Raw genomic sequence first — 27,647 nt, 5'->3', positions numbered from 1 at the left:
GCTGGGACTACAGGCGCCCGCCACCTCGCCCGGCTAGTTTTTTGTATTTTTTAGTAGAGACGGGGTTTCACCGTGTTAGCCAGGATGGTCTCGATTTCTTGACCTCGTGATCCGCCCGTCTCGGCCTCCCAAAGTGCTGGGATTACAGGCTTGAGCCACCGCGCCCGGCCAGAATGTGCCTTTTTTATGGTTGAGTCTATGTCTGAGTTTCATGGAAGAGTAACCTGGAAGAAAAAACTATGGCGATAAAAATTATAATAAAGTAGACTGGGATTGAACACGAGTAGATCATAGACTCATTGTAATGACTAATTTCAGTATAACCTTTAGAACGTAACTATAAAGGGCCCTTGAATAGAGAAACAACTTACCCTGAAAATTCACTGACATTAGATTTACCATTTGGTGAAGAATACAAAGTGGGATACTCCCATGTCTCCTGCAAGGACTGTTCATGACAAGGAATTCCAAAGCCCAGAAAGCAATGAGTAAAGGGATCCTCAGTTCAGATTGGCTGAGGACTTGATTGTCCAAGTGCAACTCTCTGTAATGTTAATTTTGGCCCTCAATGAGGAGCAGTATGGTACTAGCAAAAAGTACTTAACTTGAAGCCGCAAGACCTGCTTTGAGTACTAGCTGAGCACATTACTACTTGGTGATTTTGAATATGCCCCTTTACCTCTCAGAGCCTCATTTCTAGCTACAAAATTAAGGAGATGATGCCTGTTTTATTTTAATCTAAAGATTATAATGAGGATCAAATGATGTAATATATGTAAAAACATATATTTAAAATCTATTAATCAGTGTATAGATATGAAATGGTTAAAAATAACTAATATCAATAGTTATTTCCATCGTTATGCATATTAGACTTGAATGGCCAAATTTGGAGGATTGAGACAAAAACTGATGGAAAAAAACAAAAGAACAGCTGATTTTCTATGGTCTCTGCTGTAATTGACTGGAGTCAGAAAATCATGTCTTTGCTATTTTCATGGCAAGGACCAGCCTTAAAGATAATCAGGTGGATGAATTTAAGATGTACTAGGGAGTTCTGTTTGTCCCAAATACGCCCCTTAAAATACATAAAGATGCTGCCTATTCCCATTGTATCGAGGTTACCTAAGAGTATCTGATGACTTTGAAAAAAGCGTATTTTTTCCTCATCTATGTGAAATCAACGTGAGGAAATGGCAGTTTTATTGGGGAGGATCAGAATTATAATAGTGAATCAGAGATAATATTACAACCCTGAGTAAAATTGATAAAATCAATGAGGAGAGACTCCTTGTCTCACCTGTCTCTGTTTTAGGGCATGTGAGCACAGTGGCATGGCTGAGGGCAAGGGGATACCATCAGGAAGATAAGGTAATAGGAGACAGAAGTATAGGAAGGGGCATGGGAAGACAAAAATAAACTGATTAGTTTTTCATATTGATTATGACAGTTGTACCCCTCTCCATCCCTCTAGAAGTCAAGTTGGAGAAAGGGAGTCAGCAATTTGGGAGTGAGGCTAGTTGAGCTATATCTAAAAGCACTAATGAGAGAAGACTTGAGAAAAGGGATTAATCAGAATGAATTCTCACTAACCATATATTATTTTCTGATAACAGTGTTTACTAGTGTAGGAGATCTATTGCTAGGTAAGATACAATGGATTCAAGGAGCTTACTGTTTAATGGTAGGGCAAGATGTGTTCATGGATACTAGATTGAGAGTGAGTGCCTGGTAAGTGAATTTAGCAGCCACTCCAGCAACACAGAGGAGGTAACAATTCAGCAAAAACCTATGAGACCCAAGAAGATGATGAACTCAAAAGTGACTCAGAATTTAACTCTGAGTAGGAAAGCCTGCATATAAATTCCAATAATAGGCCTGGTGCGGTGGCTCATGCTTGTAATCCCAACACTTTGGGAGGCCAAGGCAGGCAGATCACCTGAAGTCAGGAGTTCAGGACCAAAGTGGCCAACATGGCAAAACCCCCTCTCTACTAAAAATGCAAAAATAGCCGGGCATGGTGGTGGGTGCCTTGTAATCCCTGCTACTCGGGAGCCTGAGGAGGGAAATTGCTTGAACCCAGGAGACGGAGGTTGCAATGAGCCGAGATCACGACACTGCACCCCAGCCTGGCCGACGGAGTGAGATTCCATCTCAAAAATAAAAAAAAAAATAAATTTCAATAATAAAATATGCATCAAGTTATATTTTTATTGTTGTAATACTTAGCTGCAGAATAATTTTGACTAAACAAACTTTAGGCATGTCCTATTAATAAAGGCAATTATTTTACTTGTTATAAAATATTATGTAATTTATACATAAAAGTTGCTTAGATTGTATTTTTCTAGAGATTTAGATATACTTCACTGTTCTAAGGAGCTGAAATGTTAAATAATTTATTCTGAAATTGATACTAACCAGAAAAAAGTGAACTTATTTTCTCTCTGACTTTGATCCTTTACTAAGACTTATTTGGTACAGGATATATGTAGCATATGTTCTTTAATTTCCATATGGGCCTTGAAAATCACTATTCATGTAGCAGTTTCTATATATATGTATTGCAACTGTAATATGAAATTTGGACAATTGGGCATCAAATAAATATTCATTGTTTAATTGCTGTAATAATTATAAATTATCAAGTTTTGTTTTTTACTTCCAATCAGTGTCAGAAGATATAAAAGTAATCATTCTTTGGATGAGAGAGTTTCATGAGTTTATAGGAGGCTATGAGAGAGTCAGTGACTTTCCCATGTAATGTAGAATATATCAAAAAAAAGAAACACATGATTGGGCCTAATCTGTCTTAAAATATGGTTCTATATGTGGAAAATAGTTAAACAGTAATTTAATTATTTTGGCTCTCCTAAACTTCAGTGGGAAATAAATGATGCATTTTATAAATGTGATCTAGAAGGTCAAATGAAGATTTATTGGATTGAAAAATTTTAACTAAAGCTTAATTTTCTGTAGTCAGATTTGTCCATCCAAATATATTGATATTTCACAATCTCTTATAACTTAACATCTTCTATGATGGAAAATAATATTGTTTGTTAATTGGCACAGTATTCTTGCTGTATATAGTCTTTTACTTTTTAAATTTTTGTAGGTTGGCACAGTATTCTTGTTATATATATTCTTTTAATTTAATTTTTTAAATTTTTGTAGGTACATTGTAGGTATATAAATATTCATTTTAGTACAATTTTCTATAAAAAATAGATGAAAACTGAGGTGAAGACGTGTAAATATTGCATAATTTGTAGAGTATTAAATATGTAATATTTACAGCTAATATCTTCAGGTAATAGTAACAGATCACTGTTTCAAACTATATAATATCTGCAAATTTTATTTTACTGCCACGAATAAGAAAAATATGAACCTAACAACATAATTTTTATGCTAGCCTATTTTTCCACATGTGTAATTGGTTACCGTATAACAAAGTTAATTCCATTGAAACTTTGCTAATAAATCCCTTTGGTAATCATGTAAAATATTTTTAAAGTAGATGTGTAATTGAGTTTGGTGAGCAGTGTCATTTGATAAAATTATCTGGGTCTTGTTAGCATAACATTTGAAATAATTAAAGCTATTTGGTGAATCTTGATTGTTCTCCTTTGATAAAGGAAAATTAATCCCCTGATCAATGTCAGTAGATGAAAAGCAATTTTGCTTTGTACTAGAGACTTTCAGATATTTATAGCAGGTTATGAGAGAGTCAATGAGTTGCCCAAGTTCTCACAGACAGACAGTTTGGTTAGAAAATATTAGATCTCAGTCCATTGCTTTGTCCACTTTAGTACGCTGACTCAGCATAGTTTACTGCCTCTATGTCATCAAATATTATTTGTTGGTCTACTATGCGTTAGTGTGAACATACCCAGTTTCACTGCAAATACAGTGATTTTGTTACACTTTTTGTATTAAAAATGAGAACAACAAAAGTTGGCAGGGAGGAAGAAATGGAAGAAGGAAGGGGGGATGGAAGAAATAGGAAAACAACTTAAGTAAAGCAAAAGAAAGTTTAAAATACAAAATTGCTTAAAGTGTTATGTTTTTGCTTTTTATTTATCTCCCCTATATATTTTAGAGTTAAATGTTTTCCCCTTTTAATTCATTTCCTACTCCAAAAACTCATGTAATTGTGAAATAGATAACTATTCTAAGTTAAACTTTATAAAAGGTAGACAGTAGGCAGTAGGTTCTTGACCCATGAATATATTTTGCATCCAATTTTAAAATGTGCAAGCATGAAATTAACCTCATCAATACAAAATCAGTTGAAATCTACTGGGCAATATCCTCTAATTAGCCTCACAAATTAGTTACATTTTCACATTTTTATCACCAAAGCATTAAAGGTAAACCAGTACTTTACCTATTCTCAAAAGAATGCAATCAATGAAATGTCACTATTTGGAGACAATTTATTTAATCTTAAACATAATATTTCTTACATTTTCTTGTAGTCTGCTCTAATAACTTTAAAATAATAGAATAAATAAGTTTATAAACCATATTTTAAATAATCTTTCTTCTAGCATAGATGTATCTTTCCAATACTTTTATATATTATTGTAAGTTCTTTTCCTCTGCAGATAGAATGATGTGAAATAACTCTTCATATCATATCAGTAGTCTGTCTTTTCTGTACTATAGGGTGTTGCTTATCCTTGAAATTTTTCATGTTGGTTTCCATGAATTCTTATTTTTCTATATCAATATTGTAATGATAAATAAATTTTCAAAGCTGCAGAATGGAAAAAGGAGACTGATGGATTTGAAGCAATTTTAAACCAATCTGTAGCACTTGGATTATTTATTTTCAATTTAGGTTTTAGTGTGATTTGAATATAGTGGTAACTTATCATGATTATTAAGATTCCATAGTCCAGATTAACAAATGTTTATTTGCTGTCTGTGTAAACACAGTCATTATTATGCTAGTGTATCTATGCATGCCAAAGTAATATTTAACCAAGGAAAGCTTCCATTTTAAAACTAATAAAGTGTATCTGAGTAATTTTGAATGCTTTCAATTTACAATGAATCAGTTTGTAATTGATCTTGGTTTTCTTCAGTCTGTTATTCTTTGTTAACTTGTTATAAAAGTCAGCTTTAATGCCAAAACTTCAACAGAGCCTTAAATTTCATTAATCCTTAAGTAATCCAACAAAGCACAATTAATAGTTGTTAAGCAATTTGAAACATTAAAAAATCAAGGAAAACAAAGTGTTGTCTTTCTCAGTTTCTCTGTCTCTTCTTTATGTGTCCATTTACCCATTTATTATACTTCCCTGTGTTCTAATTTATATGTATTTTGTATGACTGCACAGTCATGCTAAAGCTCTTAAAAGGTAAGTAAAAAATCAAAGTGTCCAGAACCTATGCTTGGTATATATTTTCTCATGCAATATTATAACTTTTGTTTGATCATTTTCTATATAACTAAAACCTATTTTGTGTGCACTGTCTAACATTGTGTGATTTAATTGTGATTCTAGTTCTTTTGTGGTCATCTATTTCCTTTAAAGTCAATAGAAGTAACTTACCCAGTAATTAAGATGATTTATCAGCCATTGCTTTCAATTGTTTTAGACAATTTATCATAATTCTGAATTGAAAAGCAGGCATGATATACTTTGTGTTTTAAAATTTGGTGACTCAAGAATGAGCTGTTAAATTATAAATGCTCTCTTACTGTATGTTTCCTTTATAAAGTTGCGTAAGAATTCCAAGTTACAAAGACAGTGAAGACCAAGGAATGACATGTAAAATTTTAATTGGGTGGGAAAATGTTTCCTATTTTAGAACGGGCATAACCTAATGCTGAACTAGTGAACTCTTAAGAAAAACAATGAATTGTTTTTCTTTTTATTTATTTATTTATTTATTATTTTTTTAAAAAAATTTATTTATTATTATTATACTTTAAGTTGTAGGGTACATGTGCATAACGTGCAGGTTTGTTACATATGTATACTTGTGCCATGTTGGTGTGCTGCACCCATCAACTCGTCATTTACATCAGGTATAACTCCCAATGCAATCCCTCCCCCCTCCCCCCTCCCCATGATAGGCCCCGGTGTGTGATGTTCCCCTTCCTGAGTCCAAGTGATCTCATTGTTCAGTTCCCACCTATGAGTGAGAACGTGCGGTGTTTGGTTTTCTGTTCTTGCGATAGTTTGCTAAGAATGATGGTTTCCAGCTGCATCCATGTCCCTACAAAGGACACAAACTCATCCTTTTTGATGGCTGCATAGTATTCCATGGTGTATATGTGCCACATTTTCTTAATCCAATCTGTCACTGATGGACATTTGGGTTGATTCCAAGTCTTTGCTATTGTGAATAGTGCTGCAATAAACATACGTGTGCATGTGTCTTTATAGCAGCATAATTTATAATCCTTTGGGTATATACCCAGTAATGGGATGGCTGGGTCATATACGCTTTGTGTCCAAAGACTATTAATCATATGGCTGTCAAATGGCTGGTGCTATCCTGCCAATAACATAGCTAAAATAATAATTGGTTTGATAAACTTATTTCAGTTATAAAATTGGTCACTGGTTAATTAAATATAGGTAGTTCTAAAACTACTGATTGATATAATAAGCACCTTTTTCTGTATAAAATAAAAGGCAGTGTTTTCACTGGAAAATAGAGTAGTATAAGACATATTGCCAACTTTAAGGATGGAAAATTTATTTAGAGAGACAAAGCATATATCTTTGAAAGCCAAATAATATTATATTCATGTCTATAAGAAAGTAGTGCAACACAAACCAAGATACACATAAATGAGAATAGAAACTCCTGAAATAACAGGTCAATCCCACTCCCATAATTTTTCCTGTACCCCGAGGACTGCCTGAAAATTTCACTCAGAAAACATAATGCAAGATAATAAGACTGATACTGTAAGAATAATCCACATTCACCACAAGTTATAAACAAAACATCACTATTTTATTCATAGTAATTACGAGCTATTTGTTCTTTTCAATGTTATAATAGTTAATAAAGCTGTAGACTGCCCAATAAGGTGGCCATGAACCACATGTGGCCACTGAGTTTTAGAAATTTGGCTACTCCAAGTTAAGATGTATAAATAAGTGTAAAATATGTGTGGGTTTTGAAGACAATATAAAAAAGTGTGAAATATTCATATTCTTATATTGATTATGAGTTTATATGATAATTTGGAAATCTCAGTGAAATAAAATTAAAATTAATTTTATCCCTTTTTTATTTTTTACTATGGCAACTAGAATATTTAAAATTACATGTTTGTGGCTTGTATTATATTTCTGTTGAGCTGCACTACTATAAAAGTTCTACTTGAATTTAGAGACAAGAACTTACTGTAAGGTTATAAAATTTTAAGAAAGTATCTGTGTGAAAAGGATTTTGTTCCTAAAATGTGACCAAATGCATCATTATCTAGTCTCTGCTTACAAACGTTTAGCATTACTTTAAAATCAGTGTGTTTTTAAAAAATTGCAATCCTAATCAGATGTTCTTATATAAGCCTAAAATTTAGGCTCCAAATAATTTTTGCCCACTGATTTTAGTTAATCACTTTGAAACCACACAAAATAAAACTACTCAAATTCTTAATCTTCATAATTTTTTTAACAAAATGCACGGTAGTCTTTTATTGGAAAATCCAGATCCTACACATTGAACTAAAGAAGTCTAAGTTTCCATTATCTTGCCCGAATAATTAGTTATTCATTTTTTGGTAGTCTCTCCCAAAGCTCTTTTTACATCTTTCCCCTTTTTTATGTTTACCTGGTGGTATCATGTTCCTTAATATTTGGGCAGCAGTTAACATACATACTCATATAATGCTAACCAGTCAGGTCTTTTGAAATTTCTACATGGAAATTGTGTTATTTAAAATTCCATGTCACTAAAAAAGCTCCTTGAAATGTCTATTTTGGCTCTCAATTATTAGTCTTTTGTTCACTTATTTTTTCAGGAAACATTTACTTGTGAATATTTACTATGTACCAGGAATGGCTCTAGGTTGAACATGAGGAACGCAACTCCATAGGATGTCTAGGCAACACACCCCACTCACTGTACCTGTTGTATGCCTTTTCTGTCTCCAAATAATTCCTGATTAAAAAAAAAAAAAACTGCACACTGTAAACTAAATGCAAGGCCATGATACCACTTTCTATATCGCTGCAGATAAATTAATTAGTAGTTTTGTTCTTCAGAATTATGTAACTCTACCAAACTGGAATCTAAAATCCTCCATATTCACCATTACAATGTTATGATTTCGTCAAATCCCTTGGTAAAATAAAGACTCATTATATCAATAAGCATTTATTTTATCCTTTAAAACTATAGATTTCAAGGGAGTAAGGGTTTGAACTGAGCCAATGGGTGATTAGGATTTTGAGAGGAAACAAATAAGACCCAAGATTTATAGAGCATGTATTTATATTGGATGAATGCATAGAATTTTGAGAGAAAATAATAGTCAACATTTATTAAGCTTTTATTATATACCAGACACCATTCTAACATATTTGATCTTAGTAACAGCCCTATGAGGTAGATATTCATCCTATCTCCATGTTATAAAGAAACTGAGGTTCAATGAGGATAAATAACTTGTCTAAATTCCCTCAGCTAGCAAATGGTAGAGCCCAGATTCAATCCATGCATTCTCATACAGAAGTTTATGTTCTTCACCAGAAGATGAAAAGTATTCTAAGGGCATTGAAGGAGGCATAACAGAAGGTCACCAAATGACCCGCAAAAAAAAGGTCTATATTAGGAACACTTAAATAAGGCTGGAAAGTCTTTGGGGCAAGATTAGGGGAAGCCTTGACTGCTGTGCTGGAGTTTGGACTTTATTTATACTCAGTAGATGCAGAAGGTTGTTCAGTAAATAAATAGCATAATGAAAGAAAGGTTTTTGAAACATAGTAAGCTGATCATTGGGCACAGGCTGGAATTGGTTTGACTGAAAGGAGATTTTACATCTGTTCAAAGCTTATTGCTTTAGTTTTGTGTGAGGACCAGGAACAACGATGGAACCTCTGGGAATACAAAGCAAGTGGATCATAGCAAGTCAATTGACTCTTGATATTTGTTAGACATTAGAGTGAGATATTTAAAAATAACATGACTTATGTTTTACATCTGAATGACTGAGAGAAATGGTCTTCTATTAACAGAACTATGGAATTTAGTATTGTAAGTAGTTTGGGGAAAAGATAATGAACTCTATACTACAAATGTCAAATTTCAAGTGAAAATTCAGCTGGCTATTGGAGAGTCTAGATAGGAATTCAAAAGTGAGATAACAGCTTAGCGTGAAGATTTGGAACATATAAAATATTGTTAAATTCATAGAAAATTGTATCTTAAATTCATAGAAGTTAAATTCATGGAGAGAGAAGCTAGAGAAGAAGCAGTGGAATAAAACAGGTAAATCTGACTGCAAATAGACCTATGTTCTTCTGACATCCAAGTACACAATAGAAGTTATTTTAAGTGTGATTTATCATTATTTATTCACAAAATCACATAGAACAGTTGCTTTCATTAAATATTAGCAAATGTGAACAGCCATTTAATAACAAAATATTACCAAATTGATAATTATTCAGTTATAATTCTAAAGGATGTTAATCTTTTTACTTTTACCATGTAAACAATGTATGATTTTAAAGTACAATAATTGCTAATAATACAGAAATTGAAACTTTAAGCATGTTTATAGCACTACCAATCTGTATTGGTTCAAATAACTCATATTTCAAATGGCAAATGATCATTAGGTTTTAAAAACTGTTACCATAATAGGTCATTTAAAATTGTAAATCCTTTCATGGGTGTGTAGAAGTACCTAGAAGATATGTGGTTATTCATGTTGCATATGAGAATCATGTCATCATGAATAGCATTTGATTATTCACTTCTTCAGTAGTGACAGATTATTACCTTTAGATATTTAGTTTTTCTTTTACTCTTATCCATATTCACAAGAAATTGCCATCTAATAAAAATTCAACCTCTGCCTGGGAATGTGACTGGGGAAGGGTAGGTGGGGACCAAACTTGGTGAATGTAATCATCCTGGCATAAGACACAGGGGTCATTACTGAATTGGTTTTACAAAAGTAAAAAGTTTTAGCTCTGAAAGCAAATCAGAACTCTGTATGTCAACTGTGGGTTTTCAAAAGCTATCACATATAAAATATTTTCTAGTGTTTTAATGGAAAGAAATACAGCATAAAGGTTGAGAGAGCATCAATGTATTTTATTAACAGAATTTAATAACTAAATCTTGCCCACTTTTTGAATATATATTTGATGTTCCATGTCTTTTCACTTATCACTCCTTTTCAAGGGTTTTGTTTAGAAAGTCAAAGGATTTTAAAGTTTTTTGAGATCATGGTCATTATCAATTCAAAAGTAAAGAAACATTGATGTTTCCAAGGTTGAAAAGTATAGATTCTTTATGTGAAATATATTAGGTTCATTGGTTTGAATTTATTTGCATCACCAACAAAACTGTTCCTAAGGCAAGTTAATGGCATTGTTTGTCTTAGAAGAGCATGCTTGTCAATTGTGCTGTGCTAAAAATGTCATTTAAAACATCTGAGCAGATTGCCATGTAGTTTTTCTAAGGATAAGATGACAGTTCTGCATTTCTACCTGAGGTTACTGTTATTTGATGAATGAGGCAATTTCTGATGAGGCATATTTAACCAAATGTATTTATATCAGAATATTTAAAATAAGATCAAATTTGACTTTAGAATATTAAGAATTAGCCCATTCAAATGTATCTGTAAATTGACTGTTGTTGATATCACCAAATGATGAATTGTACTATCTTGCATGTATGTTCAGCTCTGGTGATGTTAAATGTTTCCCCTTATTTGCATCCTCAGGTACTTTTCCAGTTGTATTTCAAAACCCTTCATAAAACATAATATGGAAACATAATGCATGTGATTAGTTTAGCAACAGGAGGTTGAATAAATGTATATCTTTTGGTTTATGTTTCTAATAAAAAGTAATTTTGATTTAAATTAGCACTATCTTTTTTTTTAGGCCTCCATTCCTTTGAAGGAATTGGAGCAGTTTAACTCAGATATACAAAAATTGCTTGAACCACTGGAGGCTGAAATTCAGCAGGGGGTGAATCTGAAAGAGGAAGACTTCAATAAAGATATGGTAAATTGGTTGTGATAAAAGTGTGAATGAACTAGGAGTGGAAATAAATATTTGGAAAGAAATTATATAACCCAAGTCTCCAACTGAATTTTCAGAAAACATCTTACACATTTTATGATTCTAATGATTTTATAAATGCAGAGTATTCTTTTTGACCTTTTATTACTAATGCTGAGTTACTATGGTATGGTAATATAGGAGCACTTACGGTTTCTAATAAACAGCTCAGCAATTTTCTTTTGACCTGTCCTACTTTTGAACTTATCAAGGGCAAAATGTAATTGGAAAACAGGAGTCAAATCATAAAATAAACTAAACATTTAATAAAATACTCAACTATCATAGATGACTGACATTTTGTATCAGCAATGTTTTTGGTAGTATAACATTTTTTTCAATGAAGAGGGAATAATGCATAGTATGAACATTATTTATTACAATTTCACACAAAGTTGTTTTACCAAATAGTTGATTAGTTAGTATATGTCTAAAATTTGTATAAATTTATGCTGCTTATTTCATGGGAGTAAAGAAATATGATCATGTGGGCTATTCCCAGCCTCAGAATATTCTCCTTCAATCCCAACTAATTTCAAAATACCTACTATATTTCTCTCTGGCTTGAATATTTTTATATCACATCCTTATTAACTGACTTTTGTTTCTCTCTTCATCCTCCTTTTCACAGTTTTTCCCCTCTTCCACTGCCATCACCTCTGTGGCATTCTTAACCTTTACATTTATCAGTGCTAGAGCCTTCTCAGACAGTGCTTGAAAGTGACATCAGAAGGCAATATATAAATTTTAGGTAATAAGTGTGAAGCAATAGGAGAACTATTCCCACCAATCTTAGTTCCCACTTCCTGGAGCTGCCTCAGTCAGTACTCCCCATGTATGGGGTTTGGTGGCCTTGCCAACTTAGCTTGTGGAAAGAAAGAAGAGGCTTTCCAAGTTGCTGAGTTACAGCAATCTCTACTTCAGGTCAAAGAAGAAACCAGAGGGCACCAAGATGAAAAAAAGTACTGCTTACCTCTTGGGCTGACCACCAACTGCCCTAGAGCCCTCAACTGGTATAGGGAAAGAAGTGAAGTGGGTTTTTTAATTTTTTGTTTTTGTTTTTGTTTTTGTCCCCAGTCTTAGAAAATGCTACAGACTTTTACAGTACATTTTAAAATAAGTGAAGTCTTTCACAGACTTTAAGTATATAATGTGCCTATATGATGATAAGTATATAATGTGTCTATATTATGCTGTACATTTCTTTAGATTATTGACCAGTCTCTGACAAAAATAATCCCATTCCCCCATACAAAATGAATAAGTCCTCAGTTGTGTGTTGAAGTTTGTGCATTATAGCTTTAAATATATAATATGTAATTCCTTGAATTGTAATACACACACACAAATACATGTGAGTTTTGAAATTTATTATTTGTTTTCCTTATGTCATCAGTGTACCTTAAGTACCATTACATGGTGAGACAACTTGATATAAAGTTTTCACATTTTGAGTTGAAAGACAGAAAACTAAAGGTGAAAAATCACGTGGCCATATATGTGACTGTATTAGACCAGCATTTATTCAGAACATTTTGTTTCGAAGGAAAGAAAATTAAGATATTGTTCTTGCAGTCTAAAGGAACAAAATACCCATTGAAAATGTTTAAAGCCATTTTCCAATCCGTATTTTAATGTTATTTGATCATATTTATTTAAAATTAACATGCATATATGAGATATTTTAGTAATTATTTTATGGTAATTTAACATATCATTTTTATTAATATCTTGATATTTCTCCTATTGGGCATGTAGGTTTCAGAAATGAAGCAGTAATTATTAGATAGGAATTAGTGTACATTTAAAACAAAATAGTTTCATGTAGTTGTGTGTTAATATTTTCAGATCTGCTGTTATCTCAGTCACAAATACACATCTGTATTCCTTTATGGATCAGTTAACATTATAAAAACATTAGCTCATTTCTCTAATTTTTTAATTTCTAGAACTACACTAAAAAAGCCAAAAGAATACTTTCACAGTAATTCATGACTTGTCTGACATGATGAAGTACCACACTCCCCCATCTTTCTACAGGTGCCCCTAAAAATGTGTTCTTTACAACTAGATGGGAGGAAACTAATTTTAAAACCTAAAGTACAAAATGTAAAAGAAAGGCTATGAGCACAGTATCTTATAGCATTCCATGAAAGTTTTAAATTGGATTTTTTTGTGTGTGTTTAAATAACATGTCTTATTATCTCTGTTAACAATGTACAGCTTTTTAAAAACAAAAATGAAGACTGTACTTGTTGTTTTTAATCAGAATGAAGACAATGAGGGTACTGTAAAAGAATTGTTGCAAAGAGGAGACAACTTACAACAAAGAATCACAGATGAGAGAAAGCGAGAGGAAATAAAGATAAAACAGCAGCTGTTACAGACAAAACATAATGCTCTCAAGGTATTAGAGCTAAAATTATAATATACCTTACCTGTGGTTTTTTTAATACATAGGGTAAAATATATTGTGCATTAATAAAATCTGCTTAAGGCTCTTAGTCATCAGAAATTCACTTTTTCTGCTCAACATGTGTGCTTTATTTAACATTTTTGAGTGGTGTTTGATTTTGAAAGATGTGTTGCTTAAAAATTATGACTTTTTAAAGACAGATTTTTCTAAGTAGTACTCGAAAGATGGAATTGCATTCATAGTACTTATACATTTAATCTTCTATTATGCTTTATTTTTATCAGTTACTTTATATTAAAAAAAACCTGCCTAACTGCCAGAATAACCAATCTACATGTATCCATTATTCCTACTTTCTTTACTTTATTGATTTTATTTGCAATAGGTCCAATTTTTTGGTAACCTGATACTTGTTTAATAAGCCCTGGATTCTTTTCATTTATTTACTTTTAAAACTTTCTTATGCCTTTAAGAAAGTCACTCTTTGCAACTCACTATCTACAAAAGTCGAATTTCATTTATATAGGAATCCTCAAAAATAATCTTACTGCCTTTGAATAAGAATGGCTACTTTCATATTAAGCAGTGTAGTATATGGCTTCAAGTCCCCACGTGACTCATCTGGATTGTGCAGGAAGAGCAGGATAAACTTAATTTTTCTATAACAGTATCTAGGAAGTTCTCGAGAGTAGACAGGTAGAAAGTTTTGTGAAAGAACCTTTTTTTTTGTATATGCTTTGCAATAATCACTATTTGCATGCATGGCTGATTTTCTAATACTGTTCATTGCTGAGCTTTTCATTGTAAATCACTCTTTGGAGCTATGTAGTTATGAAGATGGGTCCACCTAGTAGGTAGATGGAGTCTGCTTTCTACATGCAAATAAGAGAATAAAACCTTTCTCCCTATAGTCAACCAAATAAACACTGCTGAGAATGTAATTACACAATATTGTGCCTGCAAGGAATCCACAAGGAAAATCTAATTGGCCAGCAGGTGTTCTGAAGGTAACTGCTGATAAATATAGTAAACAGAAAAGGCCTCTTCCTCAAGGGAGTGCAAAAGCACACCGTAATGTGTCTAGAAAATCAGAACGCTATGTAACTCACACCCTTCCAACTGTGAGCAAGCTTTCAGAAGTATCTACACTGGTAGTACGATGGCATGTGTCCTACTGAATAGCAGTGTTTAATGGTTATCTGGCATTCCTCTAAAGAAATCTACATGATGTCTCTAAATATTTTACATATTATGCATCACTTTGTGCCTAGGAAATGAAAGATGTTTCAGATTTATGACCACCAAGCCCTTTCTCTTGGCAAAGATGTGAGTTATGTCACAAATAAGGCATGGCTCAACTCTAATTCACGTGGCTGTATCTTGTTACCTTTGAAAAAAGCAGCATTCGATCTGACTCCTCAGAAGGTTTGAAAATTCAACATAAAATGAAAAGTACAGCAAGTTTTAAATCCCCAATTTTAAACAAACTTGATAATGAAATATAGGTCATTCTTGCAAATATAGGCTATAAGTGATTAATCAAAGTCATCAACCCTACTTGCCAAACCAGTCTATACCAACATATTCAATAACTTTTTAAACCTGTCAAATGGTTCGAATTCTGGTCCTTACGAAATATTTTAGAGAAGGTCAAAACTTTCCAACTCAATGAAATTTTTAGAAGTTTTCTGATATTTATTTTTTTTAGCTTGAATTAAACCTGTGAATAAAACCCTAATTGCTAATTTCTGTAGAAATGAAAGCTGCATGCAGAGCTTACGTTCCCATGAATTATAAAATGGCATTTGACTAATTCTATTAATCACAGAAGATATTGTGTGTGCTCGCAAAGAGCATGATGACTGATTTCCCCCCATTGTAGATTTATTAAATTACTCTTATCACATTGATTTGAAAGTATGCACTTGCTGTTTTCTTTTTTCAAACAGTTGTTTTGCATTTAGAGCATGATTTGGTACAGTAAGATAAATTTGGCTATGCAAGCCTTGGAAGGAGAAGCATTTGTCTAACATAATTTTTTGTTAGTTATGTTCACAAATATATGAACAATGGTGTCACTTCTACACATACAGCTTGGAACAGTTTATAAGAGAACTAAAATGGCTTTATATTTCTAATAATCAAATATTAATGGCCTATGAAATTCTTATGTAGGCACTTCTACAAACATGAATATATGTTGATTGAGTACATAAAGTTCTGTTGATGAGTCCCAAGGCTAAAGATATACATTTTAGAATTTTACCTATTTTAAGTCAAATACAAACTCACTAGGTTTGTGAGTTTGTATCTAGTTAAGTCAATTGTATTCGTATGTTACACTCTTTCATATAAACTACACAACAATTAGCTTGTTAAGAGTCAATTAAATGTGACAAGATTTTTAAGCAAGTTTGAACATGGTAAGAGAATATACTTTAAGTGTGTTATTCAGGTTTCTTAGCTTCTTATACATGGGTCCTGCCTCATGAATACACAATTTAATTAAGTCTTTGTATATTTTGCATATAAATATGAAGTTAACCTAAGTTGTACAAAAAGATGAGGGACACAAATTATTTTGATAAATAACTGCAGCCAGAAGTGCACTATACATATATATTGATATTTTAATAATGTCTGCACCATGAACAGGATTTGAGGTCTCAAAGAAGAAAAAAGGCTCTAGAAATTTCTCATCAGTGGTATCAATACAAGAGGCAGGCTGATGATCTCCTGAAATGCTTGGATGACATTGAAAAAAAATTAGCCAGCCTACCTGAACCCAGAGATGAAAGGAAAATAAAGGTAATGTTGTTTTAGAATGTCAATACCAGATTTTATTATACAGTTTAACCTGTGAAGATCGTGTTTAAAATGTTGATGTTCTTGTTTCTATTAATGGTCTCTTTGATTTGATGCATTTCTTTGTATTCTGTGTTGTTTTCAGTAAATGTATTAAGTGTTATTCAGTTGACATAATGTTGAATGAATAAAATGTTTTACTTTCAGACTATGTAAAATGATTTAAGAAATGTGATGTGTTTTCTGGTAAAATTGTAATTGACTTTGTGTATCTTTGTTCCAGATGAACTAATGACTTATCGGTATATGGACGACTTCTTACTCATGTTAGCACATTCATTTCATCAGAGCATCTTCTCACATCAGTGTTAAATCTCTATAGATTTATTTGCTTATTGTCTAAATATGTTTTTTCTGTTATTTTACACTTTTTATTTTGCTTCGTTCTTTGTTGAGTTCCTCAAACCTTTAAAAAGGAAATAAATGACTTATTCACTTACCCTCTAAATTATATTCTATATGGATGGTCCCTAATAAATAATGAGTTATCACTCCAAATTGATTCAAATCCCAAGACACCAGAGGAATTTAGAAGAAAGAAAATGTTAGACCAATTTAAATATTTACTTAATTAGAATGTCTAAAACCAAGCATTCAAAGGATAACAGAAATAATATTTGGATTATTGAACGAGGATGACAGTCATGCCTTTCATATTTGTAAATTTCAAAGGCTGACAATAAAGGGACAACAGCCTTTAAAATTTCTGAGAGAAGTATTTGCTGCCTGCAAGTCGGTTGATATGGTTAGCTAACTGCCCTGGGCCCTGTATTGGTTTTGCTCAATAGGAAATTGATCGGGAATTGCAGAAGAAGAAAGAGGAGCTGAATGCAGTGCGTAGGCAAGCTGAGGGCTTGTCTGAGGATGGGGCCGCAATGGCAGTGGAGCCAACTCAGATCCAGCTCAGCAAGCGCTGGCGGGAAATTGAGAGCAAATTTGCTCAGTTTCGAAGACTCAACTTTGCACAAATTGTGAGTTGTTACTGGCAAACCTACGTATGTGTTTGCAACTACTACTCTATTAACAGAGGCCTACTAATAAAAAAGAGACAAAAAATCTGGGTGCAATTTTAAACTTCTAATGTACATTCTGAAAGTGAGTAGTTTCCCTCACTTTGGGCTTCTGTAACACTAGTGCTTAATTTTACAGATTAAAGACACAAGAAGTTAACAGATAATAGGAAAACCCCCTTATCAAAAATGAAAATACATCTTAATTTTTTTTGCTACATCATTTTTCATAACATTGACAATGTTAATTTGTCAATTTATCATACATTCACTTTACTTCAGTGTCTGATCCAAAAAAAATATGTATTGCTTTCCTGAGATCATCCCATGCTGATTTTACTTTCTTAATGTATACATGATAAATAATAAATATTTTGTGGTACATCTTATGTCAACCTGCATAAGCCATTATCTCATTGACTTGAAGAATAATAACTTGGTCCTCACACCTGGTTTGACTACTTAATGGGCTACAGTGCTCATAAAAGAACTGGATGCCTAGTAAGATGGTTGGTAATTGATTGCAGATTGAACAATATCAGATAATGTTATTACTGAAATGTTCCCAACCAAAACAAAAAGGAGTGACTGCTCTTCTTTCAGACAACTGAATGGAATGTGTATGGTTATCTCTTTAAAAAGGCAATTCAGAATTGTTAGCTTGGTCTCAGTTCTTTATTTGTAATAGGCTATAAACCATAGAGGTTTTCTGACAGGTATATTTTTGTTCCTATTATTAACTCTTGTAAGATGAAGAGGAATGATCATCATCTGTAATTATACAAGAAAGTACTACTCCTCACAAAACCAGGAAGTCAAAGTCTGGAAACTAAGGCTTTATAGTTAAGTTAGGTGGAATTATATGAATCAAACAGATACTCAACCGTTTTGCCCTATATAAATAACAACTGCATAGAGTTCAGCCCATGTATGAGACTTCTTGGGAACTTCTGTGATACTGTCAGTTCCATTTAATTTGGTGTATATTTTTAAAATGTCAAAGGCAATTACCATAACTTTATTTTATAAACATATAAGGGAAGTATGTTGCATATTATCGTGACTTCTTTTTATACTTCAAGAAAATTCATAAATACACTGTTTTCTGTTAAATCTAATACCCTAAAGTTGAATATCAGGTGAATATTCTGAGCAATTGGAAGAATACAAGGAATATTGAAACTGTATTGCATGTGAAGTCTAATTCCACCTGGCTGAATGTTTCAGCCTATTATCCTTCATATTAGATGTTATGAACGTAATGTGTCATACATAACCTTATACTAATCAGCAAGCCTGTGTCTGTAGATGCAGTATGAAGCGAAAGATTGAGGCAATCAAAAAGAAAATTCTAGTAAAATAGTTTCACCTCAATTTAATAGCTCATTCAAGGGGAAGTCTTTGCTTTGGATTATCTGACTACTAACTCAATTCTCCATTCCAATTTTCCCCATGTCTTGACACACCCAATATGCAGGTTTAAAATTCGTTGCAAACTAATCAAGTTACCAACGCTTTATAGCTAAATAGGCACAAGATCAAAAATCTCCCTAAACCGCTTACTTCAAATGCCATTATGTCCCTATTCATAGTAGACTCTCAACAAATATTTGTACAACGTAATAATGATTGGTGAAATAAAGGAAGCATATGTGAACCAGTAGATATTTTAAAAAAATTATAGTAAAATTATAGGATGTATTTTCCTCATAAACGATTTCTTCTTAAATTTTATACATTAAAGATACAAAATTCAGAATGCGAAGGGGGCTATTTTTGTGTTAATTCTTAATTATCCATGATAATAAAGTGATCACAATATGTATGAAGAATAATCAATTTAATATCACAGTTATATTTGGCATTGGATTTTAATTAGAACTGAAGGATAATTGATAGATGACAAATAGGTATATAGGTTGGTAGGTAGATGGACAGGTGGATGTAGAAATATTCAAGATGTATCTTTATACTTTACCAATTGTCAATGCATTTTGAAACTAATTTCACTGTGGCCACTGATTAGAGTTATCTCTCTCAATTCTTATGCACTAGAGTCATTTGTGGTAGTCACAGTAAGCAGATTAATGAAAAGTAGTATTTGATATAACCTTACAATGGCTCTGATGCAACATATGCCATAGCTTCAGAATTTCTTACTTCCCCCTGTATTCTCCTTCTCTAATTGTTTGATATTTTTCCTGAGTGTCTCTTTCTGTTTTCTTTTCTAGATATAAACTCTAGGCTTAAAGTTAATCTTTCATGTCTTTACAGCAACAATTTGAAATAGTAAGCGGTATTCCTAAAGTGCTTAGTATGTGAGAGCTGAGTGAGTTTAAAATGAAAAATTAATTTTCCTTATTTCACAGATACTCAGAGAACTGCTAAACACTGTAAAATTAAGGCATTTAGGAGACTCTGCCCATGTCAGAGCTCTATATGGTAGTAATAAAGCTCAGAAAAGGACTGAGACTTTGAGGGAACAATCATGAGGAGGCGCCCAGCCACACAGGAATGCAGACCAAAGCATAGTAAAGGGTATCTGCAAATTATGGTCCTCAGGGCAAACCTGAAGATAATAAAGAAGAGGCAGGAGACTGGGAGGAAGCAGGTAAAAATTTTTACCAGATATTCACAATGAGAAAACTTCTGCCTTAGTTAGGAATTCCAAACATTTCTAATGTATTTCCTGTTGGTTTAGAAACTAGGTACCTCAGTTAAGACCAAACACAGAGTGTAAACTGAGGAAAAGAGATATTCCTATATGACGTATTATCACAGCAGTATGGTCTAGTAAAATTAATTCTTGGATAAACAGTCTTGAATATGAATCCCAGTGACTTTGAGTGCTGTATGATCATGGATAAATCATTTTGAGTCTCATTTATTTCATCTGTACAATGGAGATAAGGATGTTTGTGAGGATCAAATAAGGTAATATTTGTCCAAACACCTGCTGTGTTATGTAGGTTCAATGCATCAGTTTTCTTCTTCTCCTTTCTGTATATACATTAACATTGGAAAATAGACATAATCTTTGATTTTTTAAATATTTTCATAAGTCATTAAGAGAATTAAGTATGTGCTGTTTGTTTAACATATTAGCAACAGATATTTTGTTCAGTGAAAATTTCAAATTTGATTCCATAATATATAAGCAGATACTTTTCTCTAGATTCACAGAATAAACACAGGAAATATCACACAAATCTGATGACTGCCAAGAAAGGGCATGATTTTCCATAAACTGCCCCACTGACCTCTATCTGGATTCTTCTACCTAAAGGCACTGGAAACTCCACAGTAGACAATTGTTTCTACTTTTTTATGCTTCACTGTAGCATTTGGAAAATAACCTCAGAGAGCCCAGGCATTTGCAACCACAAAATTGTATAATGAAGATACTACTACAACCCCCAAGGCTCATGTGAAACTCCTAAGCAAGATAAGCTTGCAAACTAAAATTATGATTATTACGGAAAAAAATTATAAGCAACGTTATCAGATGCCAAACATTAAAAGGAGAATGTATACCTGAAGAAAATAGAGATAAGAGGATAATCACCAAAGGATATTCAGTAATATTTAATGTTCAAAAATAAAAATTAAATGGATTTTTTTCCAGTAAGAATAGGCCATTATATAAAGTGAAGAGGAAGATTTGAAAAAACAAAGTCTAGAAATGAAAATATAATTAATTGCTCAAACATCTGCATGAAAGAAGTTTCAAGTTGAAAAAATGAGGATTATGGGGAAGAGACAATATTTCATATTAATGATATTTAATAAAATGGAATAGATGTAAACTTAAATGAATCCTCAAATTCAATAAAGGTCAACCAATGTGGAAAAAATAAAAGCAAGTCTACCAACTAGCTCTGAATGAAACTCAGAGGATCAATAGCCAAAAAGGCATCATAAAGGTTACTAAAGACAAAAGAACATTTACAGGATGACAATATTCACTGCAGACTTCTCATCACCAATAAACATTAGAAGATGGTGGAATATTATCTTCAAAATGCTAGGCACATTTTCAAATACCAGGGAAAATATGATTCAAGAATTAAGGCAAAATATTTCCAGACATACAACTAGTTTCACCTAAACAAAAACTAAGAATGTCTTGCCTATAGATTTTTGCTAAAATAATTCCTAAACAATATACTTGTGTAAAATAAAATGAAACTAGAAGGAAGGAGACAGCTATGTAAAGCTGTGTAAAATTGTTTTCTCTATGTAAATAAGAACATTTATAAAAAAAGCTTATAATCCTAAAATTTGGTCAACGCCACCAAGGAAAACACAGAATACTAGGAGAATGCAGTATTTAACTGATCCTATGTAAAGAGAGATAAAACAAATAAAAGACTTATTACATATCCTATGTATTACATATCCTATGTATTATATATCCTATGTATTATATATCCTTAATACATATGCTATGCATTGCATATCCTATGTAAAGGGAGATGAAGCAAATATAAGACTTATTCTACATAATGTCAACAAATATAAGGGTTGTGCATAATATGTTCAATATCAATTATTACCAATTATAATGTTTCTAGATAGCAAAAAAGTGCTAAATCTCTGAAATATGCATACGTGCATGACCTTTCCACGAAGAGGAGCAAAAAATACAAAAAAAATCTACCTCAATGAAGAAAAAGAAATGTCCATCTTCTAAATACATTTCCACTTGAGCTGAACATGTTATGACATCAAATACCAAGTATATGATCTTGATGTTTAACATTTTATATCCAACAAACTCTTATCTTGGATACCTAATGAGCATCTCAAACATGCAATAGCCAAGTGAAAAATAAATGATCCACCCCCCATCTACGTAAATTGGCACCTACCAACATCTCCAGACGTTATTAAATTGCACTATCATTTACCTAAGTCAGAAACCTAGACATCCTTCACGGTTCTTTTCTCTTACATTACCATGTAAATTATTTCAACTCTTGTTGGGATATACCTGCAAAATGCATCAAATCATTCCTCAGTATCTGTTATGGAAATGTTAATCTATAACATTATTGTCTCTCATCTGGATTACTTCAACAGCCTCTAACCTCTTCTTCCAGTTTTTCCCCACTTACGCCATTTCCCCCCTGGTGAAGTCAGAGAGTTCCTTCTAAGGTGTTAATGAGATCACATCAAGCCCCTCCTGTCCATTACTCTTTAAATGAAATCCTATGATCTGCTACATCATGTAGCCCCTTCCCATCACTTCTGTTACTCTCACTTTATCTCTCTGTGCTGTTCTGCTAACATAGAGGCCTAAAGATTTCTTTTCTATACTTAAACACAAGCAGTTTCATTTCCATATCAGTACCTTTGAACAGATTTTTTGTGGAATATTTTTCACCTAGAATTTTGCATAGTTGCTATAACTTATTTAGATATCCTTTCATTTAGGAACAACGAATATTTAGTAGAACTTTGATGTATAATCCGATAATGTAATATAAGCATTTTCTGTTATAAAATATTTTATATTCCCTATACTTATATATGCAAATTGGGAGTTTAAGACTGCTGTTCAGTACATCAGTTTCTCTTACAGTTACTTCTGGAAGTAGGTATACTAAGGAAAGACAAAGCTTCTGGAACATAACAGTGAGGTGGTGAAGGGTGAATATGAAGAGGGTTACAATATTGTATTGCAAAGGATAGCTTGTCCTACAGCAGAGCGATTGTAATAGGATATTTTAGCGAAATTAAAGTACACATTTCCGAAATATACATGTTCTTGGAAGGCTGATAGAAAATTAACCCTGTTTGTAGAATAAATGCCGCAAGAAATGTGTTGTTTAAAATAGTCCTTGGCTGGGTGTGGTGGCTCACAACTGTAATCCCAGCACTTTGCGAGGTCAAGGTGGGCGGATCACTTGAGGTCAGGAGTTCCAGATCAGTCTGGCTCACACACACACACACACACACACACACATATACACACACACACACATATATATGTCATATATATGTAGTCATATATATAGTTATATATATGTAGTCATATATAGTTATATTTAGTTTTATATGTAGTTATGTATATTTAGTTATATATATAGTTATATATATAGTTATATATTTTATATATAGTTATATATAGCATATATGTTTGTTTTATATATTTATATATAATGTATATGTTTTATATGTTATATGTGTTTATATATATATATGATATATGATATATAAAGTGGGGCTTGGTGGCGGTTGCCTGTAATCCAAGCTTCTCAGAGGCTGAGGCATGAGAATTGCCTGAAACCAGGAGCCAGAGGTTAAAGTGAGCAGAGATCACACCACTGCTCCAGCCTGGGCAACAGAGTGAGACCCCATCTCAAAAAAAAAAAAAATTGTCCTTAAGTGAATAAATTTGTAAAATAAACAACCGTATATTGTGAATATTCTTCCACTAACTTTTTTAAGTTGTTTGAATCTGAATAGTATTTTACATTCACAAAGAGTTTTCACATGCATCTAGTTTGATCACAGTAACGACCCTCTCAAGTATCATTTTCATTGTCATTTTACTGTAAGAAAAATTAGCATAAATGAGTTTAAGAGATTTGTCCAAGGGCACATCTGAGGAATGGAAGACATGAAACTTGAATTCACTGCTTCCCAAAATATGGTGAGAGTTATTTAAAAAAAAAAAAAAAAAAAAAAAAAAAAACACAGGAAAAATTTCAGTGTGTTTAAACAATTTTGGTAAACAGTAGATTAAGCGAACTTTCCTTACTCTGTAACTTTCTAGTGTGTGTGATATGCTAATGGGATTATGACTTTCTATGAAGGGGTTAGATTCTATAGACTTTCACATCTGGACGGTTGCAGTAGAAAAGGGGAATTTCATTTCAGATTGATGAAAGGTTTCCTGTTTGAGTGATGGTGAAAAAAGTATATTCTTTAGAAAAAAATGGGAAAAACATCACTGTATCATTATTCTTGTTGTTTGGGATTTCCTTAAATTTAAGCAGAGATGTACAAGAAAATAACAGAGCTGTTTGCCACCACCTTATGTAAAATAATGTCTGAGCCTAGATTTAATACTCTGCTACCCATTTTTTATATTATCTCCTATCATGTAATAAAAGCAACTCATTTTGAGAATAAAATTAAGGGAAATACATTTTCTTTGCATAATTGCCACATAGATTTTCTTCTTTGCCTTGAAATAACAACAAAGATTGTCAGCTGCCAGTGAAACATCCTTGGAGAATTTGGGAAGATAAATGATTTTCTTATTTAGAGACAGAATGTTCTTTAGTAAACGGAGTTGTGAATATAAAAGACTAATAATGGTTGTTAAGGGAAATGTTGAACCAGGATGTAGCTGCTTGTAGAATTTTTCTTCTCTCAGCTCAATTTTGTGATTAACATATTACAAGTATTAAGAAAGAAATTAGCTAACATTTTATGTTTTTCTTGATTGTTGATGATCATAATGGTTATAACTAGTTCTACAGAATTTTTTGGTTCTAGTGTCTTGCTGTGTAGTATAATCAGTTTAATGGTGGTTTAAGTAGACACATGTTCAGCGAGGATCAGCTTCCAGAAAGATGATAGACTGACTTAATCCCTCACCCCTCATTTCAAATGAATGGAAATTCTGAATAAAATATAATTTTTAAAACGTTTTAAATACATAGCTGAGCTATGGTGGAACCTCTCTTCCCTCTATATGCCATGAATGATGAACTCATCTTATGTGAAACTGAACCTGGATTGAGAGCCTAATGGCTAGAAAGAAGTTTTCAAGACCTTTTAGGAAAAAATATGTGACCTTCAACAACACGTAATATAGAGGTGAAAACAAAACCCCTGCTTAAAGTCAGAACGTTCAAGGGCTTCCCTCAGCCTGTAAAGGGGAATAAATAAATCCTACCCGCAATGGAGAAAAGGCAGTGTCTGTAGTGATAATAGCTTAGGATTTTCAAAAATTAATAGAAATCCCAATACTCAAACTGGGAAATTGAACAAATCTCAAGCAGAAAAGATTTTTTTAAAAAAGAAATATAAGTATAGATCATCACTATCAAATGATGAATGTGATGAATCCAAAAAAAAAAAAAAAAAACCAAAGAAATAATTTTAAATACTGCTATATTTCCTAAGAAAGTAATGACACTTAAAATGGCACCTGGTTTTATAGCAACGATAGAATCCAGAAGATGGTAGAATAATATTTTCAAAAACAATGAAAGAACATCCACATAGGAACCTAGAATTGTGTACTGATAGAAACTCTCTTTCAGGAATAACATTGAAATAAAGATCTTTTCAGACACGCAAACTGTTTACTAGCGTAATATTCTCTTTAGAGGACATCAAGACTGGTCTTTAAACAGGAGAATGATTCAAGATGGATGATTTAAGCTGCAAAAGAGAATGATGTGTAAAGAAAATGGTAAAAAATGGAAAGGTCTTAAACATTTACTGTGTATAAAAGTATCCATTAAACAGAATAGAACTAAAATGCTGAACATCAATGAAACTTGATAATGTGGTTAAGTTTTTCATCCAGTTTACCTCCTACCTTTCTATGTATTGTTTCTCAGTTTCCATAGGTAGTACCTATTTCTCTAATGCTGAAATGCCTCAGTGCTCAGTCCTTGGGCACTTGCCATTTTTATTTATTCTATATATGTCTTGCTGTTTTCATCCAACCTCATGACTTGATTAAACAAAATTATTCTTCTCCCCTCAAATGCAGTGGAAGCACTGTTCTTTCAAATTTTCAGGGAAAAAAATCTATGCATGCTTTCTTTAGACTATATCTGCACAATAAACAGGGACAACATTTGAAAATATAAATCATATTTAAATCTGATCATAACCCTTCAATGAATTCCCATCTATTTTAAAGTGAAATCCAAAACGCTTCATGAATTTCAAGGGTTATCTGACCTAGCTGGCCCACTTCTTAACTCTCAGGCCTTATCTCTTAATACTTTACCTCTGCTCCACCTACACTGACCCCTTTGCTGCTATTTGTACAGATCTGACATGCACCCATTGCATTGTGTGCTATCTCTGCCTAAAATAATCTTCCCCCGTTTATCCATGTGGCTCTTTCCATTTCTGCCTTAACTTCTTTACTCAAAAGTGTTTTTCTCAGTGAATTTCTCTCATGTGTACACACCACACACACACACACACACACACACACACACACACTTTTTATCCATGCTTTCCTCATTTATTTTTCTCAATAAAGTGCATGATCAGGAAAGTTCTCAATATTTTCCCTGCTTATCTTCTTGAGTATTTATCTCCCTATCTGGAAGTAGAGCTCCAACCCAACAATGCAAAAAAAAATTGTTTTTTTTTTTTTGCAATACTGTTTCCTCAACACCCAAAACATTGGCTAGGTGCACAGTATATATTTGTTTAATTCATAAAATAAGTCATTAATAATGAATAAAGCCATTTTAAGATTCTCCTGTGCTTAGAATGAAATTTCTTGTGCATGTTAAGAATTTTATAGTAACCATTAAATTGATAAAATAATACAATTTTTGAATAGTAGAGGAAAAAATAAATACATAAGCTATTAAGATTAAAGCAAATAATCCCAATAGAAAACTGAGACTTAAGAACAGTAATTGAACTCACTAAGGGTAGTAAGTAACTATATGAACATAGGATTTTGTGTTTTCTGAATATCTCTAGGCCAAAGCCATCACTATGTATAAAATAAGATGTTAATTACAATTTAGTATTCTTGAAAGTTTAAACAGATTTACCATTTATATGTGATTTGTACAACATATTACCTCTTGAATATTGTCTCAAATCACTGGCTTCAAGTAGCACATTAAATAAAAATAGCAGAATAAATGTGTCAAGCTAGATTCACTATTCACAATTATTTTATAGTTACATTATGGCTCTGTTAGACTTACAATTTTATATTTATCTTCTGAATTAAAGTTACACTAATAGACTACAGTCATGGAATTTGTTGTCAAATATATTAATAAACATAAGAAAAAACATACTGTCAAATTTTTCTATCAAGTGGAAATTTAGCACATTCTTTTC

The 27,647-nt window shown here is 32.5% G+C and overlaps 1 protein-coding gene across 15 annotated transcripts in view; it reads left to right on the top strand.

Annotated features, from left to right (window-relative positions):
* Nucleotides 1-27,647, top strand: part of DMD (dystrophin) — a 2,153,717-nt gene that overhangs the window by 871,254 nt on the left and 1,254,816 nt on the right. For 14 of the 15 annotated variants that reach the window (XM_015443662.3, XM_065538825.1, XM_065538826.1 and 11 more), the window contains 4 exons: nt 11,106-11,228; nt 13,555-13,692; nt 16,357-16,509; nt 17,355-17,537. In XM_015443662.3, coding sequence (XP_015299148.3) covers nt 11,106-11,228; nt 13,555-13,692; nt 16,357-16,509; nt 17,355-17,537 — 597 coding nt within the window. Of the gene's footprint in view, nt 1-11,105; nt 11,229-13,554; nt 13,693-16,356; nt 16,510-16,789; nt 17,538-27,647 lie in introns of those variants that run through there. The other variant, XM_074029185.1, reaches the window with a different exon arrangement.

Source organism: Macaca fascicularis, chromosome X (assembly GCF_037993035.2).
Source record: "Macaca fascicularis isolate 582-1 chromosome X, T2T-MFA8v1.1".
NCBI classification, from domain to species: Eukaryota; Metazoa; Chordata; class Mammalia; order Primates; family Cercopithecidae; genus Macaca; species Macaca fascicularis.
Note: the sequence above shows the minus strand (reverse complement) of the source record. Positions and strands in the feature narration are given on the sequence as shown.